Source organism: Bradysia coprophila, chromosome IV, assembly GCF_014529535.1.
Source record: "Bradysia coprophila strain Holo2 chromosome IV, BU_Bcop_v1, whole genome shotgun sequence".
Taxonomy (NCBI): Eukaryota; Metazoa; Arthropoda; class Insecta; order Diptera; family Sciaridae; genus Bradysia; species Bradysia coprophila.
The window spans coordinates 13,653,535-13,674,873 of record NC_050738.1 but is presented as its reverse complement, the minus strand read 5'-3'; the positions used below and the strand labels follow the sequence as shown (position 1 = coordinate 13,674,873).

The window sequence follows — 21,339 nt, the reverse complement described above, 5'->3', positions numbered from 1 at the left end:
AACTAGTCTTTGGTTTTCTCGCTCTGATCATAACAGTCTATATGCAATGAGTGTGCTAAACAAAACCCGTCTAAGATATCAATATTTGTGTTTCAAAGCCTTCTTGAAAAGTGTCTTTTCACACAGTATACATTAGTACGTTAACAAATTTGATGCCAACTGCCTTCGTACAAGGTTCTGAAAGGACAGGTTGAGACATTTACGAAGGCCAAAACATAAATTTTGACAAATAGACAAATTTTGTTAAGGCCAGGTTATGTGTCTTAACCTGCTATTTCCGAACTTTATCTTCGTGAGTGTCTTCAAGGTGACGTCAAATTTGTTAGACGTACTCATTGCAAATTGTGTGAAAAATCAAAGCGGTCTGAAAGAACAGGTTAAGACATTTCTGAGTTGATCAAAATTTCTCTGTGGCTCCATTTAGATTTGAGAAATTCAGATTTTGCACGTGGGTTGTTCGAACAAGATATTACATATGTTAATAACATTTCTTTGTACTAACGTTGTGTCAGTTCTACTCTCGTCCCATAAGGTTTGTGCATGTTCTACTTAGTCACGATGCCCGTATAACATTATAATGGAAATATACATTGCTATAGAGTATCGAACACTTTTATATTGGAAAGGCTTGACGATGTCAACTTCTTATAGTGAGAGTTTGTATTCTTACAACACCAGTAATGTATCGGAATTCACTTATAAGTAAAAGGGTGAATTAAATATTTTCCTATTAATATTAATGACTCAATAAGACATACAGTGTTCGTCGTTACCAAGTAAAATGATAAATGAAATACAATTAAAAAAATACTTTCACTCAAATGAAAAAATTATTAATTTACTCTATATAAATGATCACCGCTAAATACACGGCATGCATTCCATAATTTTGAATTTACCTACTAAGCTATTAATTTAGATTTCCTGGTATGGTATACTTGGCGTGTTATATCGTGAGGATAATCAGTTTGCATCAGTGAAGTAGATATGAATCGAGAAAATCACAATAAAACGGCAGACGTATCACGATGTAATCATTAAGTCTGTTACTCCATTTAAATAACGTATTGCTTGGTCCAAATCTTCCAGCTCAACATACATATCGCTATTTAAGACCTTAGACATTAGGCGGAGATCAGTGGTCATTTTTGTCGTTGCTATCGATAACAGATGATTAGCCGTTTCTATTTCGGTGTTGTTCGGTGTTGTGAAATATTTAGGATGGACAAAAATATTCCATATTACGTTACACATTCGTAATTAACTCGAGTAAGAGAAAACTAAGCATTTTTTATGATTTTATTCCTATACATTAACATTTTGCAGAACGATTATATTACAAGACAAAAACTACAATAATTTCAACCTACTTTTACAAGATGCTTTTTAATTTACATGTATGCCATGTGTATTACCTCCAACAGTGAAGTGTTATCAATCAAACAACTGTGAAATATAAAAGATATGTCGATGTAGCGACCTTCAGACCTCAGTGAGTTTTTTCTCTTCATTTTCCTTATTAAAAATATGGTTAAAAACAATGCTAAACCGCACACGAAGCTAATATTGCATTACATTCTGTGTTTCATAAATATTTCGCTTTATGAGAATAAGAATAACCTTTGTGTATGGGAGAACTTACGAAAAAAGAGTTATGCTCAAGAGTCTGAGTCCATTGTAGGAACCTTTGGTTGGCCTGTAGAGATGCCACAATCTTTTTTCAGTACTTCATCTTTTTCGCGCTATTTCTTGTGAAAAAGCTTGACTCTGGTAAATACATGTGACGGTCAGAATCTTGTTTTTTCTTAGAGACCTATTAGGAAAAAAAACCTATGAACTATGCGTATGCCTGACACGACACGACAGTCGAGCCCGGACCTTAACTCGCGCTATGTATAGTCAAATCTGGTATTTTTAATAATACAAGATTGAGATCAGAAGTAGAGATGAGCACTGACTTAATCGGTCTTATATCAAAATTCTTGTCATAAAACTAAAAAATTGAAATTAAATTTCAATCTGATGGTATATTTTGGAAAAAAAATGAAGCAATAGACTCGGCATCTATCAGATTTTTTTCGGTAAACAAGATAAAATTGACGTACCTACTTACTCTTGGTTTAAGTCAAGGCTGTATACCCCAAAGTATACAGCCTTGGGTTTAAGTTATACGACAGTTCAATTTATGACACTAAGATTCAATTTTATCTCGTTTACTGAGAAAATCTGAGAGATGTCGAGTCTATTACTTCTTTTTCTTCAAAATCAAATTGTGTTCACACATGAATATGACCTTTCCCGTTAGAATTGACGCTGAAAAGAAAGGTAAGGGTTTGTTCGGACGAAGAAAGAACCTCAAAACTTCAATTCTAACGGGAAAGGTCATACTCATGTGTGAACACAATATATGTAAACTGTGCATGGTGTTTTGAAGTGGTAGTCATCTTTTACTTATTGTTTTAGACAAACATTTTTTTCAATCACAAAATAATAGTGTTTTAGACTTGCGCAAGTCCCACCGACAGTAAGTTACCGACAGTAAAAACTTTTGTGTTCAAGAATCACTCTTTATTTCCCTTGAAAATGAGCCAAATTTCTCAAAAAATTAACTACATTTGCTTCTGATTTAATAGTATCAAAGTTAAAACATAGCTAACGCCAACCCGTACGAAACACCTATTCGTATCAAAAGCCTTTACTGTGAAACTCTTCATTTCTCTTACTTCATTTTCTTCTCTGCTGAAAAACTATTCTTCCTTTAAAATCACTTACATTATCCACTCTTTGCCTTGTTATCATATACAACTAAATTGCCGGAGGCAATATAGACAGCCCCGTACGAAGACAAATTTCATAAATTCCTATTTAAACAGCTATATACCGCTATATTTAACTATATTTCACTATAAATAAACATTTCACAGATAAATATATGCTATTATATAGCTCTATATGCCTGTATATAGCTCAATATAGCTGTATATAGGTATATATAGATGTCCGTATATGGAATCCCTGAAACCCCACACACATAACAAATTATTTCCATGTTAACACAAACTCTCTAAGTATCATTTTTCCCAAGATATTTCTATTTTACTAAAATCCAATATGGCCGCCGGCAGCCATTTTGTTAGGAGACCGGAAATAGTACCGACGCTTTACATTCGTTAATACCTTTCAAACAAAAAAAAATTCATGAAATTCGGTCAAAATTTACTCGAGATATTGTCAAAATACACCACGTTCACTGTACTTCCGAGTAGCCAGATAAGAGCTCACTCCAAGAGACCTAGCTCACGCTCCGGAGAACATAATTTCATAAAAGTTTTTTTTCCCTGATTGGTACGGTCAATACCTATCTAATAAAGCTAAAACAACGAAATATGTTCAAATGTGGCCGACCTACAAGCAAAAACTGCTTGCCGCCCTGTGCCTGTTCCACACCAAGGGGTCTAACTCACGAGTCGGTCATCCGATTTCCATAAACTTTTTTTTTGTCGATCGGTATTGTAAATACCTTTTATTTGACGTATCACTTGCAAGTTTAACGTTTAAATGTCCGGAGATATCTTCGAAAAACCGTAAAGCACTTATTGGGCCACAGCTCGGGAGGGGTCGATCCAAAATCACTCATCTTCGAACTTAGCCTGTCTTTTGACATTACCAAACTCAAAATCGGATGCGTTTTACTCAAGTTATCGTGCAGACAGACAGACGGACAGACGGACAGACGGACATTTTTTTTTTTTCGCGGATTTGGCATCTCTAGACAACCACAATAGGTTTCTCCTTACTCAGGGAGTCCAATTCGACGTGTTACAAACGTATGCGTAAACCTATAAGACCCCAGTACTTCGTACGGGTCTAAAAAGTCTGAAAAAACGACTTCCATGAATTTCTTTTACTCCGGAAAACTTGGTTTTGATAGATTTTTTGGTTTCGGGTATTCCTTTAACCTTAATTCACGCAATCTGTTGATTAGGAGTACCGACACTTTCTGAAACTCAAAATTTTTCTAAGAAAACATCTTGAGCAGCATAGAAAATTAAAAAAAAAATTGCTCCTAAAATTATCGTGGGACTAAGCCGAGTTGGATCAGCTGGGTCCAGAAGCACGACTTGAAATTTTTTAAAAATCGACCGACCCTATCATCTCTACTTCTGATCTCAATCTTGTATCCTCTCTGTATAGTTGTACGTCTGGCATAGTTCATAGGGTTTTTCCTAATCGTAAATGAACAGTTAGTTAACAATTGTCAAGTCAGTTCTATCGATCGTAATAGGTTCGAACTGACAATACTGTGAATCCGGGCAATTCTACAATGGCCTTTTGGAATTTTGTATGAAAATTTTTAATTTTTGGGCTTTCGTGTTATATGTAGCACCGAAGGGCTTTTCGGGCCAGTCCAGCCCTGAATATGGGTGACTAAGCCTTACAATTGCATGCAATTTACTATAAAAATAAGTTAAGGAAGAGTTACAAGAACATGTCTAAGAACAAATTTTATCGCTGAAAAAAAAAACACCAAATCAAATGCTCTTGCGCAATGTATTCTGCGAATGTTATAACCTCTCTAAATTCGGCCTATTTTAAGTTTAAACTTAATACTGGTGAATTTGTTTTCTCCATGGATGTAATGTGGAGACTCATTTGTAGGTATACAAAAAATGAGTTCATAAGAACGCTTCATATATCTTAAACTATGTCAACTATGAAAACGAAAAGTTCACCACAAATACAATCAAAAGACAGTTTTTTTTGCTTTGCTATTACTCTCGAATTCACTCTCCAATCAACTGAAACCCAATGTATATATTATTGAATTGAAAAAAGTTAAACAAGCGCTGCCGATTCACATTCCAGCGCTGTAAGTGAAGTCAATCACTTAACCATATTCAACTGGCTGTCCCTCATCGACCAACGTTAATCGAAGCCCATAAACAGTATACGATTATCCATTCGTCTCTATCGAATATTTTATGTTACTATGCTTCCACAACGTCATTTCTCTTTTTGGTTTGCTTTTTCGTATTTTATTTATTTTTTCTGTGTGCAGTTTGGTTTGTGGAAACATTTTTAGCTTATTTTAAACCAGTATACTCAACACATGCGTTCAATTAACATCGTTTGAATTTTGAATCCGGCATTCAAAGTAAATGAAAAAAAAAAATAAGTTCTTTGTATTAATCCGGGTGTTTCATTGGAAAATTATTTTTTTTAGTGACATTACAAATTAGATATCGACAATATGATAAGAAATCATTTTATTTGTTGAATCAGATTTTGAATTGTATATGTTTGTTCAGTGACGATTCTTTGAAGATTATTGAAGTTTTTTTATGACTTTAAACATTGGTGCCTTCATATTACATTTTATCTGGTTTATAAAAAATTATATGAAAGAAACGTGAAAGTCCTAAATTAATAAAGCAGAACCGAGGAACTAACAGAACTTTTATCAATTTTACCAATTTTAATCTATCACACACGTTGTATAAATTAAATAAATTGCAAATTTGGTTCAATAGGACTCGCAAAAATTATGTGATTGTGCTCAAAACATTTTTGTGATTGTAAGATATAATAATTTCGAGTTTTGTGTTTAACTAACATTGATCCAAGAATGGCTTGTTTGCAAATTTGAAAGGTGCTAAACAAGATTCTGTTTTAAGAAGAAAAAAAAAGTTTGTTTATACAACGCAGCAGTTGGAACGTAATCTAAATTTGGAATAAATTATTCATAATTTTATGTAAGTTTTTATTATACCATTTTTTCCATTTTGTTAATTGGCTAAATTTTTTGACCTCCTTAGTTCGAACGAGGGAGTTGTTAATTGACCATCCTCTATACAAGTCGATATTTTAGAGAGATAATATTAATGATCTTCACGAACATTTATTCTCATACCTATGTTGGTATAATACACAGGATGGTTAGTATGGCAGATCGTTTGAGAACCTCTAATAATGGTCAAAATAGTTTCGAAATTTCTTCAAGTTTTTTATTTAAATTTCATTAACTTTTCTTGCAATTGAAATTCCATCTGTTATTGGAATATAATTATTAAAATTTCATAAAACTCTTGTAAAAACTCCTGATTTTTTTTAAAAATTTTTTATGAATTTTTTAAGAATTTTTACTTAAAAAAAAGGAATCGCATCAACGTGAAAAAATTACAGCTTCAATCGCTTGCAAGATTTCGATTTGCATAATCCATTGCTAAGGCTGAAGCCTTCCTTCTTTATCACCTAAACAAGAAAGGCTTAGAAGCTATTCGATTTCTCAAGTTGGCGCGCAATACAGTCAAAGGCAGTCAATTTTCAGCATAAATTAGCTTCAGCTGTTTTTCAGCTGATCCATATAAACAATCACAACCGTTTATACGTCTTTATACGGTTTTACCACTATCGTGCGCGTGCGTGAAGCAGCTTCAACCGTATGAACAAGGAAAACCTGTTTTGATTGTATGTGTGGATCAGCTGAAAAACAGCTGAAGCAAATTTATGATGAAAATTGACTGCCTTTGACTGTAGCTAAATAAATGAAAAATAAAAGAATAAATCACGATGATTCGTCCAATAAAATAATTTTTTAACCTTTAATAGACGGCAAGATAAAATGCTTCAACCTCTTTTTGATAGCAGTATTTTCAACAACTGAGACAAATTTTAAATTGTGAATTCAATTTTATGGGGGTACTTGCCATGAGAGGTCATCTTTTATTTTTATTGTCAATGTCGTTAACAGATGAAATAGGCGTTCGTTATCAAACGATGTGATTCTTAGACCATAAACTTTAAACAAAAGTCAAGATATTTTATGTTTTTGAAACTGATTTTCACATAGGCTGTGTATTGATCTCTACTCTGTTTTATGAGTTCGACTATTCCGTTGAAAAGACACAGTTTTCTAAACATTTATGGTGGTCATTAATTCGAAATTGATTTTACTCACAACGCGAGATTTAATTTTATTTCATGCGGTGCAGAGATCTTATCTATTGATGTTAAGTTGCATCTTTTATTTCTCTGATGGGACAAGTGATATGGATTTGTGGAATTGGCTTCTTGTTCGTTGACCTTGACCTCTCGTGTCATTGCGACAATAATCAATAGGGCAATGGATACGACTACAATAATAAAATATAATTTAAAACTCCAAGAATGCAGCAGGGTACATTTCAAACAATGCTTTGTTGAATTATTAAATCTATTGCTTCTTTTGTGTCGCAAACGAGATCTTTTATTTCGTTAATTTTAACTTAAAAGCAAACTAATGACATCGCTTATTTCTTATAGCTAGACTGAGATGAACTCAAAACCAGTCTGACTACTCATTTTTGTTTTGAAACAGACTGTCGAATTAATATCATCGGCAAAATAATCACAAGACACCGATAGATAGCGATTAAAAATTATCTTAGCACAACGATGAGTCAACTGATTTAATTTTGACGATGACATTCCAATCTTTGATCGTTGACAATTAATGGATTTTCTATTTGTTATTGCTATTATTTTTGAATCATATGTTTCTCTTGGAAAAATGAAATATGTCGCAATCATGAATTTGTATTGCGTTTTATTAACACAAATGCAAATTAAAATGTCTCGTAGAAAATTAAGAAAATGATTTACAGATCTCGTTTTAATAGTCGTGTTTAATTAGCTATAGTGTACTGTGCAGTGTGCATAATTTGAAAACATTTAAGCACATAGGGGTTCCGACAAATTGTTTCTGTGGAAAACCTTCAAGTTCCTTCGTGATGGTTTCAATTATAGAATAACGTTTTCCAAAATACAATCCTTTTTTACTGGTTTTTATTATCAGCATAAACATGAAATACCTAGAAACCAATAAAATTCCGGTTTTTTGTTGTTTAACTTTTGCTAATTAAAAGTACGCAATGCATAGTAGAAGTAGGTATACAATGTTTTAACAGTACTTATCACAAACCTGTCAACAAGGGGAAGGTTAAGTAGTATGCTATTTACAGAATTACCGAAATTATCTTTATAATGTTTGCGTCGAGGTCGAAATTAGTGTAAATTAAAAACTAAACAATATTTTCGGAAATTAGTTTGTTTACATTTTTAATTATACTTAGATTGCTAGCCGCTAAGGCACCGCTTTTAGAAGATACGGTTAATCATTTTCTATAGACAACGACTGACTAGTCTTGTTAATATAAGACAAAGACTAGTCAGTCGCTATACGTTTAACAGTATGTTAAAACAAATGAAGTAAAAGATTTGGTATCAAGCCTTTTGTGGTTTGTGATCAGTTTTAATAAAAGAACTAACAGATTAAATGATTATACGAAGTTACGGTAGCAGTTTCCAAAAAAGTAATAAAAAAACATTTCTTGATCTAATCCTCATTTTTTACAACATTTCTCTTGATGGAGCATTTTAACGATTGTTATTTGGTGGTCACTCATAAATATTGAAATATTCATTCGATTTATATGCAAAACAGTGAGTAGGTTAAATGTTACGTTTATGCTGTGTGCCGAAAAATCGAGCGTGTGTATGGTATGGTAATATTATCGTTTTAGTCATAGCGATATTACTGGTACCATAAATTTGTCAGACCCATAACACACAGACAATCACAAACGATTTCCATACAACAGCTCTACACACATTCATCACGACCAACAGTCAACAAAATATTTTATTAATAAAACACCACATTTTCAGCGGAAAGAATGAATCATTTATCTTCACTGCAAACACAAACTTAAAAAAAAAACGAGGAAAACGTTGCGATGCAGTTTAGTTATAATACATTAAATGAAATAAGTCTTGGCGTCTGCAGGAATGTTTATCGTTACTGTTATCGGTCTGGCTGTTGATCACGTTGTGCATCATGTAAATATTTTTAGAATTACTAGAATTACTACAAATATTGGGATTACTATTATTCCGTTGAGTTAAACGCATTTTCTCAGAGCAAACAATATTTGCATAAAAACAGACGTGCCGACGAGACGACAATAAATTCAAAAGTATACAAAATTAATTCTATTGTCTGTTAAATGCACTCATTAACACTAAAAATATTTTTTAGTTCATTTGAGACCGTTGAGACTTTTGAAGCGCAAACTTGAATTCGCTGCGAGAACATTTTCGTTATAATATGTTCAGGAACAGAAGAGCCAATTTAATCGGCAAATTATTTAGTCGATAAACATCGGAAATCCCGCATCTCTGAAATCAGATTTCTAATAATTTTCTTCAACTATAAATAATTGAAAATTGAATAATGAATGATACAGACAGTAAAATAGCGATCTCATTTTATCAACCAATGAACTGATCTGTGCTTAACAAAGCACATTCATAAAAAAAAACTAATTTCCATTTTGTATTATCTTTTTAGGAGTCGAGTCATAAAAAAAAACTGCACGTATTCATACGTATATTACATCGCACAATGATACACATTTTGAATAGTAACGAGCATCGGTTCAGCTGTAGATATTTACTAGACATACATTATATTAACCACATCATGAAAACAATAATCGAAACAATTTTGTATGAAAAGATCGGTGGATTTCTTTCAATTAGATTATTTTATGGTATACACCGTTACAATTACGACTGGAAGAAATTACTTACAAAAATCATAAAACACAATATATTGCATCTTCAGACGTCCAACTGAAAATAATTGAAATCTAATCCACTTTTTCATTGAAAAAGAACCGATGAAGAATACTCTTTCGTGTTATCATTTTCCTTCGAAAATCAATATGTTTATCAATCTCAAGATCACTAATCTGCAGTAATCTGCAGTAAGGTGAATCAGCAGTAAGGTGAAAATTTACCGAAAGTAGAAAATTGAGAAAGGTGGAATTACTGCATTCTGCTCGTGAAAAATATCAATCACTAATGAGTTGAAACGAACTCAGTGCTTTTAATTTCACGATAATAATTTATTACTTTTTACGAACGGCTACACGGTATATGCTGTTACCGACAACGTCGACAGATATAAACAATGATCTTTAGCTATAGCCTTGTATAGTACAGCAAAATACGTGTTAAAACAAGTGAGAAATTAGTTGAAAGATTCTATTTCATGTTGTAAAAGTACTTACATCGAATGAAGTAGTAGATTGGATAACAGTCCTAATGATATTTACCGTCGCCTGTAAAATTTAATAAGACACTGCTAGAGAAGCTCTTATTTGCAGCGATAATAGGGAGATGACAATTTCCACGTTATTTAGACTTGAAAATTCTTAGTAAATTCTTTATACAAGTAAAGAGAAATCCAACTCATAACTCTCAAGTTAAGCGTCGTCAAGTTGACGCCGTCAACTACTTATAATTATACAGTTAGAGGCAGTGGAATTTCAGCATTGATTTGCTTTAGCTGTTTTTCAGCTGATCTACACATACAATCAAAACTGTTTTAATACATCTTTACACGGCTTTACACGCACGTGAGTGTTGCAGCATCAATCATGTAAATAAGAAGTACAGATACAAACAGTTTTGATAGTAAGTATGGATCAGCTAAAAAAACAGCTGAAGCAAATTCGTGCTGAAATTTCAATGTAAATGAAAATCGCAATCTCCTTGATACGGAGGAATTAGTACACCGAAATTAGGATTCCGAAATTATGACTCCGAAATTATTACTCAAAAATTAGGAAAAATGTTTAATGAAACCATTTGTAACTCGAAACCTTATGGTTCATTCAGTCTGATCTGAATCACATATTTGGTAGGTCGATATGCAACTTGTTCATCTAATGTGTCTGTTCTACCTATATGCAACGAAATGATACACTTAAAATGAATTGTGTATTGTCTAATGTAGACCTTGAAAAATTCTCAGTTCATTTACATAAAAAAATGTTGAACGGTTTTTTTTTTCTTTGTGTTTACAAAGAACTATATCACGGTTTTAATTTTAATTTATAATTTGCTCATTAATTTATAACCAAGTCCGTGGTTTTGTTAAAGTTAATGTAGTGCTTAGCAGCTCAGCTGCATAAATTTAATATGTAAGGAGATGTACAACACGAAGCTAATTTAACAACGCAAAGCCAATTTTTCGCTCATCTCTTTTACACTAAATTACATCTATTGAACGTCCTCAATGCATGATAATGAAAACTACCTTCGTGTTGTGATTGTATTTATTGTGTTTTTCGAAGCCTCTTCATTTATCGTTTCATCTTTTTGCAACTTGGTTGATTTTAATGTGAAGGACACCTCATCATCAGCGGTAGTCTTCTTCAGTTGTTCGATATATTACTTGTGGTACGAAATGGTTTTAAAAAAACCTTTTTCTTCTGGATACATAGAAAAACATTAGCAGTTCGCTCAACGTTTATTCAATTAATTATTTTGTAACAAACAGAATTTCGATTCAATATTTAAAGCAACCATTTCCAGCCGACTTTTTGATAAGGTTCTGTGGTGAAGAATAGCCACCTATTTTCTAAAGAGTCAAAAACATCTCGCTTTCGTCTGGGAACGTCAAACTAAGTTGGAACGATTCTACTCTCTAACTATTCCTCAATTTAAAAAAATACGGTCCTGGTTGTGCTTCTTCGGCTGTAGTACAATAGTTTTAATTGATGATAAATACTGTAGGAGAGCCAAACACTGCACGAAATATTGCGTAAATAAACGTAGTTTAATTTTTGCAACACGATCCACGAAACCAATCAACTATTGAGGTGAGTACCTCAGTGGTTCCCAATATTAACTTCTTAAATCAAATAGATAGTATTTACCTCAATTGATGTGCAAAGTAATTAAATTAATTCTTTTGGAATTAAAATGGAACCACAACTTTGTATTTACACTTACCAATGTCGAATTTATTCACCAATTGACTTTCTTCACTTTACTAAAATTGTGTATAAGAGATTGAGAAATATAGTCCATATGAAAACCAGCCGCGGCTAATTGCTCGCAAATTTGACAATCTCTAAGTGTAAATGCAGTCTGCATTGATTAGCTCGGTTTCCGATGTGTGTTCGTAAAAGTAGAGTAAAATGCTTTGAAAACGTAATCAATTTCATTCAGGAAGAAGACTTACAACAATTACAATTACTTCAGCTTGAAAATAATTCATGCGATATCACTAATTAAATTTTCTGAAACAACATAATAAGAATAATATTACTACATTTACGGCAATTATATTTCATTCATATGCAGACAGGTGTGAAATTAGCTATATCTTAGCAATGTTTTGAATTTTTCGGAAACAATCAAACAATGTTTGAAAAAAATCAGAGGTATGGCCGTCAGGTATCGAGTCTCTGCAAAATCATATATTGTTCGGAGTAAGGTCACCAAATCTCTTTTTTTCCTCTTTGCTATTTATTCTAAAACGGTATGGCTTCGTGTAAACTAACCAGTCAATACAAGAAAATCAAAACTATTATGGTTACACAATGCTAGACGTTCGAGGAATTTTTCACTTGGAAGCATACCAGATTGAGTGACTGTGTAGTACAGCTCCCTGTTTATTTATATTTTTTATTATTAATTCTTTTGTTGAAGTTGTGTGTTTCCATTTTATTCTTCTTGTTTGTTCAGTGAATCTTTTTATGAGTAATTGCACAAATCAATAGACATGCGGGTAAACATAATATAGAAAACAAAGAATTTCCTAAACAAATAACTTTTTTTTTATTCGGTTGAAGGTTGCAATAGGCAAACAATTTTATATATATGTTAAAGTATACCGATAATCACTTCCCCGGCATTGTATGAACGAAAAAAAAATTCTCCACTTATAGTCATTTCAATCTTTGTTCACTTCTTCAAGATTTTCATTATTTACTGCATCAATTAACTTTATATTTATGGATTGTGTGACTGTTATGCATCAATACATCACATAAAAGGTGCAGTTAAGAAGCTGTATTTAGTTTGATATTAACCACATTTTTTCTGTAATAAACAGAATGCCGTGCATTATGTACTTAAAATAAAAATAAATCGAAAATAAACTCCGCGATAATGTATACTGTACATTGCATTGCATATATACATAAATGATGGGTGATCCACATGCGTGCATTAAAATTTTCCACGGACGTGTAAAAAACGAATTTATTTTAATCCAAACATTGAAACTAGAGATTTTATGATACCATTTCGATTAATGTACCTTCACCAATTTTCACGAGGTATAATATTTTCGTGGTGATTTTTACTTTGGCTGTTTCATATACACTACAGTTACCATTTTTCCTATTTGTAATTTTGTACAGTGAAAAAAAAATCAGTTTTAAATTGAGTAAACACACACAAGTTTCGTTTTAATATTTACATAAATGAAAAACAAAAAGTAAACTGTTGTTCATGCATATCAATGTTTCTGGTTTCTTTTACAGACATTTTTATGTTCTATACGTTAAAATCAATCAAATTTAGTCTCTGCGTCTCAGTTTACATTAGGACACGTTGTAGAGGAAACATATTTCCAATAACTCAAATCGTTTATCGAACTTCTTTTAACCTCTTGGAAAAGACGTATTGCAACTCAATCATTAACTCTGCTACTAATTTTTGTGTAAAGTACTGCATAGTACTTTGTCCGAAATCTACTACTTCATTGGTTGCAGCAACAATTTTGCTATATGAGTTAAAACTTGTTAGTCCTTATTGCTTATTTTTGTCAACGCTATCGATAACAGATAACAAGCCACATTCAAAAGTCTGAAGTTGCCAAGGCATTTTCTTTCTTGATCATAAGTCTAACTACTTTGACCGTCTCTTTAATATTCGTTTTTGTTTGACTAAAGAAGACGCCACATTTTAAGAACCAATAACCATGCTAGCTTATGTATAATATCATGTCAAAAGTATGTCTCCACATATGGTTTATGTTTATGTCTATTCTCTTGTCATAACACCCGTTGTTGTGTAATAAAACTATACAATTAATACGCCATCGGATGCAACAGATTCGATTAGTTTAAAGAACATTTAATATAAGATCATTTATTTGTTTGAAAAGAGATCTAAGTTTTATTTTATGATAAATCTAGGCGTACATATTTAGACTACAATGGCTTAACACATCTGAAGCAGGGTCTATTTTAGGGAATTAAATTCCCGAAAATTCCTGGTTTCTGGTTTATCCTGACGTTTAGTTCAAAAAATAAAAAAAGCAACTAAAAGGGCCATAAAAACAACGGAAGCACTTCGATCTACTGTTATTTTAGAGAAACAGATAAAACTTGACGGAAAGAGTAGAAAATTCATGGGAATTCGATGCCCCTAAAATGAACCCTGCACCTGATACAATTTCGTGTACATTCACTACGAACAGTACATTACGTGCTGCTTTAGAGGTATTTTTTTGACAAAGCCGAAGGTGAGGTATGTAACCACACAAACAATCACAGAACCATAACGTAGTATATTTTACTGGAGAATACCCCCTAAACTTCGGTTTAGAAAAGGTGGACTCTAAATGATGTTTGCATAGAAAATTATGATGAAATGAGTAGGTAGTTTGCGGATCAAAAATTTGTGAATGTCTTTATTGTATGACCCTGCTTGACAACGTCTCGGTATTTTAGAACTTCAAAGGAAACCTATATAACTGTATGGCACAGGTGACAAAAATTGCTTTTTGGGTAATTAACCTTGTTCGCGAGTTCGAGTAAAAAAAGCTCCAATTTACATGCCGAGGGTTCCGAAGGTAACTTTTTCTTGAACAAATTTAATCCACAAGTAGAGCAAAATATATGTGTGTGGTATCGAAGCTGGTAAAACCGTTTCCGCATTGTAAAAACAATCGTCCATGGTTAAAATGAATCAATTAGTTTTTTTTCCTCGGCGACAAAATGTTAATTAGGAATGAACTCTATGACAAGTGGAATGAATGAATGGTATTCCCATGAAATTAGTTGTTTTTTCTATCCGTGACATACAATAACTCCAAATTTGATCAATAGAAGGTAACGGTATCGTTATTATGTTCAATATACAATTATTTCATCAATTGAATTCAATTATGTGTATACAGTAAGGTAATATTTGAATTGCACAAACCATATACATTTCATTGTCTCTCCAATATGTCATTATCATCGATTTCTCTAATGTTTACTGGAATAATATTAGAAGAAAAATAGCAAAAATAAATTAATGAGTGCACACATCACAAATCAAATTTATACGCTTGAACGTTATACATTTCATTTCTATCGCAATGACACTGCAGTGTTCACCTGTAAAGCGTATATACTTTTATGTAGCGAATTTTTATTTTTCAATGTTAAAATTAATCGAAAATCTGTTCGTAGAAAACATTTCGATTATAATACATATATAGAGGCAAACCATTGATTGATTTACATTAACTTTATCCGTGTCATTAATTAAAGAAGGTCATGTTTAAGGAACAATTGACCGTGACTAATGCATCTCTCCGTTATCTTATTTTCTTCGCATACACAAATCTGAAAACATAAATTGTTGCTAGACACATGATGTTAAATATGCAAATGATTTCATAGAAGAAGTGTATCAACAATCAACGGACCATCAAAAAAATTATTTTCTTTTCTTTTTTGAAACCGCAAACGTATGCTGCACTTTTCTAATTATTGTCGATTTAATTACGAACAGCCATAAACTTGAAAACTTTTCTTGGATATATAAAAACCACAAAATTTATGCAATTGGATATGTAATTGTGTCTAATTACGAAAAAAAAACTTAATTTTTAAATGAAACTAAAACAGAATGATATTTAAGTGAAATTCTTCAAGCTAAAATACTGTGCAGACCTTCCAGTTAATTACATGTAATTTCCCTTTCACAATTCTCATGAGAAGCAATGCGTTTTTTGTTCAAATGAATTGAAAATACTTAAGGTCTGTCAACTTTCGTTGTCCTTATACGATGAATGGTAAAAGATTTACCCATCGACAATCAAAGGACTGTTTTTTTTTTTTTTAATTTTAACTGGGGACGCGAAGGTTACAGTTGTAATTTTAGAAACTAGAGAAGAAAAACTAGAAGGCTATTTTATCCATCCATGGTTAAAAAAGGTCCTCTTGAATTCAATCTCTGTTGAAGGAAGAAAATGATGTCGTGTTCTTGATTAGAAGAGGTTCTAGAGGTGTGCCTGCTCTTATATCAATAATTTATGTCTATAGTAGAAATGTCTCACATTTGAAGTGTCTTTAACATAAAATGAATTGTTTCTTTGAAGTGTTGAAATTGTGTAAATCAAGGTGAACAACAGTCTGAGAAAGGTGTGCTTCCAGTGTACCGCACATAATAGAACAGAATTTCTCACGACAACTATGACTTTGACGAACACGCTGAGAGTGGCTCAAATGTCCGTGTAAAGGGCAATGTTAGGAATCTCCCTTCGAGAAATAGGTGACAATAAAGGAGGCCCACATCAACCGGGTAAAAACTCTACTTGTGAAGACTACACTCTAAATACGGATCCAATTGCTTTCAACTCAATAAAAATGTAACATTATCGCTTGTGGATTTCACTTTAAAAATTGAAATTTTATTAGACATTAGCAATTCGCATCAACGCAATTTGTAATAATGAAAAAAAAAACTGTAACTACGAGCAGACATTGTGCACGTATATATATATATATATATATATATATATATATCGTAATTTAACGTTTTTCTGTGCCCATTCATTTCTACTGTAATACAATGTGGGCTTCAGTCATTGAATCGAAGTTTTTCCATCATTTCACTGCATTTCAGTTCGGTTCTTATGAAATTTTCGTTTTCTATTGTTTCGAATTGATACCTCGGTATCTGTTTAACTTTATAGGAAGCATTACAACAATTTCTAGGTAGTGATTTACTTTAGGTTTTTTTTTTTTCATTTCCACACAATATTATTGATAACATTGATGATAAGAGGATTACAATCGTGACACATACACTCTGTGCTGATTGTACAATGTTCCAACAGCAAAACACAATCGTATAAATTCCACAGTTGAGCGAATTGTACTGCAAGATAATATAAAGAGGTTCACGCCAGAAATTATCTATATTCCGCCGCATAACATTACTCATGGACGGGGTTTTATGTTTTAATTAATTTCAATAAACCATTTCGTTGATCGGACGCAAATAAAACTATCTTTCCATTCGGCTGTTTTATGTCTAAAATAGTGGTCGTACGAATTCTAAATTTAAAGAAAACAGGATTTTATTGACAAAGGTAGGGCTACCTTTCCTACACAAAATAAATTAGCAAAATGAGGTGCAATACTTTGTTAGGATTGCCCATAGCCAATTTAATATTTCTCACTTCTAAATGGTAAATAATATTGTTATTGGTAAGCTTGCATGTCTCTGAACCGTTGAAAAATTAAAAATTAAAAAAAAGCAAATCAGTTTGTGCAATCAAAATTAGAAATTACGTGGTTAGATAACACAAAAAATAATAAACAGCAAAAAAAACATAGAACTGGTAGATTTTGTCATTCATTATTGCAAGGTAGTGGTATATCTACCTATAAAATAATTTGTCAATTTGTATATTTAAATTGGTGAATAAAATATTAGTTTGATTTACAATCTATACGTGAGGCAGAGGTGAAAATAATAAATATATTTGACGATAAAAAATTCAAATAATTTTTCATTGTCGATTGACGACTGTTTTGTTTTTATGTTACGAATAAGAAATAGTTATTTGTTCACTGAGGGAAAGAAAAGTTGGAAATATCCAGATCATAGCGAAGACCAAAAGTCACTCGAGAAAATGAAATTTCCTAATTTCTTTAACAGAATGTTTTTCATAGCAAAGGCCTGCGACGTTTCAGCGGTCTGGAAATAACCGTTTTCTCGCCTGCGTTGTGAAATACTTATTTGGAAATTTCATTTCAAGTGTGTTGTTTCTAGGTTGGTTTGATCTAAATTTTCTCAACAGTTCCTGATAAACTGGCTCTTTACATGTTTCTTGCTATATTAAACGATGCTACCCAGAGCTCAGAATTTGTTTTTGTCGTCGCTGTCGACAACAGGTGTTATAGCCGCCAGTGGAAGCCTTTGGTTGAACTGACCCCTCTGTGTAAATGATGAATTTAAAATCTGAATCGATTCTTTTACATCATCAATTCATTTCAAACAGACATGACACAGTCTGTTAAAATTGTTTCGTTGAATTTACTTTAGAGCTGGAACTAGGCGACTACACTGCTGTTTCCATTGCTTGTATTATACGTTATATTACTTCATTCACGATCAACGTGGAAACTTCTGTCCCCAATGTTAACAGCGAACAGAAATTTGTAACAGCTCAACATATTCATTAAATAAATAAATAAACACAAGCACTGCATATATATAGTCGAACTAATCAATGATGTGGGAATATAACTATAAAATATAACAATAAAAAAAACACACATTTAAGTAGGGCAAATGATTTGCTTTCAATACAGAATATTTCAAGTTTAAATTTCGAAACAAAAAACGACGAAAATTGAAAAATTATCTAGAAACAAAAAAGTTTGTATCATTGGACTCTCATTATTTGCGTACAGTTTTGGCGTGAAATCTGTTTAATTGCATATCCGTTAAACAAAGTCGAATGGTAAAAATACCTTAGTTGTGAGTAAACATACAATGTACAACCAAATCGGTATATTTATTTGAATTGCTTTTTTACATGTATCCATACCGGCAGAGATATCTTTACTAGTTGCTTTTAAAAACCAAATTAATGATACAATGTCATCAAAATGCTAAGAAGAAAAAAAAGAACACATTCTCCACACCCATAAGAATGACTCCTGGGTAGAACATATAACTAAATATAAATTTCAATCGCTTAGACTTGTACGGAACATTGGAAGAACCATCTACGATTTGCACTTAATATTAAATTTATTTATTATACTTTAATCGGTCATTCAAGTCATGCTCTGAAGAACTGGTTTTTGAATGTACCATTTTATAAAATTCGTATTTTTATTGAATTTATGTGTTTGTGTTGTAACAAAGCGAAAGACAGTTGAATTATAGCAAAAATGTACAGGCGCACAATAGCCCAACAAAGTATATAAATAAAACGTGATTATAATAAATAAAATTTTATTTATAGCCTTGGATTATAACAATTGTTTCAGCCGACCATATATTCACTCACACGATTGTTGTTAATTGATTAGGAGAACTAAGATTGCTCACGTCTTTTACCAATCAATCGGTAATGTATTTGGGAGCCCATACCTTCAATTTCATAAGTTTCTTTTTCAAACCATTTTTATCAATCTTAATCTCTGATTTATATGATCTGGAGGTGTTTGTACAACTCTTACAATAATGAACTTTAATTTTTAAAATTGTTAAAAAAAACATTGCCTCTTCCAAAATGATATTTTTTACACCACACCTAGTCTCAGTTACATTCTTTTATTGTTACTTATCTTATGCGTATTCTTGAACATATATGATAGGTATATTGCCACAACAAAATTCATTTGATATTCACGATGCGTTTCTTTTCTTTTCCAGAGAGTTCAAGATGTTGAAACAAATACTACGTGAAATGTACATCGATCCAGAAATTCTGGCCGGATTAGACGAAACACAAAAGCAAACGTTGTTTTGCAAAATGCGCGAAGAGCAGATCAGACGATGGAGACTGTGGGACCAGAAGTACGAACAAAATTTAGAAACAATTGAGCAAAATAAATTGAACAAAACGAACGACAAACGATCCGTATCATTTCGTACCGGCGATGACGGTGAAGTTTGGGTGTGGGTAATGGGAGAGCATCCGGACGATAAGACGATTGAAGAAATTCTGGCAGACGAAGCGAAACGAGAAGCTCGAGAATTGGCTGAAATTGAAACGAAAGAGTATCGACGGTCGTATGTCGCTGAGTTTTCAGATTTTTCCGAAATTATTGATTATGATTCGGATTCTTCGATAAATAAAATTGACAATGTGGAGTTGGACACGCCGAAAATTGACGATATGGAGATCTACTGTTCCGTGGACGAATTGCGCGATAGACTGAAAACGAATAACATAAGCAGCAAGACAACGCCTAAGATAAACAGTTTTACACAAAGTATGTATAGCAGTCGAATACCGAATTACAATCTATCCAGCACCAACAACGTAGATAAGGTTGAGAATTTGAAAGACTCAGTGCAGAAGCCGTCACAAAAGGTCTCCGCAAAGATTGCACTATGGGAGAAGCGTGTTATTAACGAGAAAACAAATGAAATTTATAAACGAATACAGAAGAAGCAACAGGAATCAGTTAAGGAAGCCGAAGAAGCAGCAAGGAAGCAGGAAGAATTCTGGCAAGAACAGGAAAAGAAATCAAAAGAAGCTGAATGCCAAATGCGTGCAATTGCCCGACGTGCTAGAGAAGAGCATCGAAAATCTATGACCACTGAACAATTGAACGAATTTTCCAACGATGACAATTCACCGTTAGTTAGCTCAAGTCCACCATCCAGCTTAGATTCAAACATTTCGAAACCTCCCAGTCAAGACGCTGTCTTGAAATGGTATCGTGGCGAAGAGTTCCCCAAAGGTTGTGGGATAAATTCCGACGACGGAAAACCATTTCAGTGGTTTCACGGATTGGTGACGAGATTAGACGCAGAAGACTTGTTGTCAGACGAACCACGAGGAACGTTTCTAGTTAGAGTATCGGAAAAGATTTGGGGCTACGCAATTTCGTATAAAGACGGTGACAGATGCAAGCATTACCTGGTGGATACTTCTAGTGGCACATACCAGTTCCTGGGAGCTAATCAACTAACGCATAAAAGTCTAAGTAAGTGGTTTCGACGACGCATTTCTCTATTTTCTTTTACTCCTTTTTATGTTGACCATTTCAGATGACCTAATCTTTTACCATGCTCACGTACCAATTACAATGAGCGGAAATGAACTTTTGCTGGAGCCACGTCTTCAGACCAGTGATTGCCCTAAAATATTGGATGGTTTATTATAGAAGGAGTGTTGCGAACAGTCATTGAATGACCTAGCCTTTTACAAAACGACTGATGTTGCATTTGTAATAATGAAAGCGATTTTTTTTAGTTTAAAGGATTATTGATAAACGCCATTTTTTGGATGTCTTGACTTTAAATTTGTAATGTTTACCTATGTGTACTATGAATTCGTTATATTTTTATTATTATTGATCGGAACAAAATGTTCAATTCATTTCAATTAGTCAGAGGACGTAATTTTAAATTCAAAAGCACTTATTAATTCGTTGTGATTAAAAAATTAATAAAGTAAAAAAATCTGTAAAGAATTGACTTTTAAATGGACTATTGCAGACTCCATTCCTCCATCGCTTAATT

At 32.8% G+C, this 21,339-nt stretch overlaps 1 protein-coding gene across 1 annotated transcript; it reads left to right on the top strand.

Moving 5' to 3' along the window:
- Positions 1-5,085: 5,085 nt before the first annotated feature.
- On the top strand, positions 5,086-21,306 carry LOC119086062 (SH2 domain-containing protein 4A-like). Its single transcript, XM_037196638.1, has 3 exons — positions 5,086-5,753; positions 19,519-20,801; positions 20,866-21,306. Exons 2-3 carry the CDS (start codon positions 19,529-19,531, stop codon positions 20,979-20,981), a joined length of 1,389 nt encoding a protein of 462 aa, XP_037052533.1. The 5' UTR covers positions 5,086-5,753; positions 19,519-19,528; the 3' UTR covers positions 20,982-21,306.
- Positions 21,307-21,339: the final 33 nt, after the last annotated feature.

Coding starts and splice junctions, on each gene's coding strand:
- LOC119086062 (XM_037196638.1), top strand. CDS start 19,529: ATGTTGAAACAAATACTACGTGAAATGTACATCGATCCAGAAATTCTG. Junction 20,802..20,865: donor ACTAACGCATAAAAGTCTAA/GTAAGTGGTTTC, acceptor TGACCATTTCAG/ATGACCTAATCTTTTACCAT.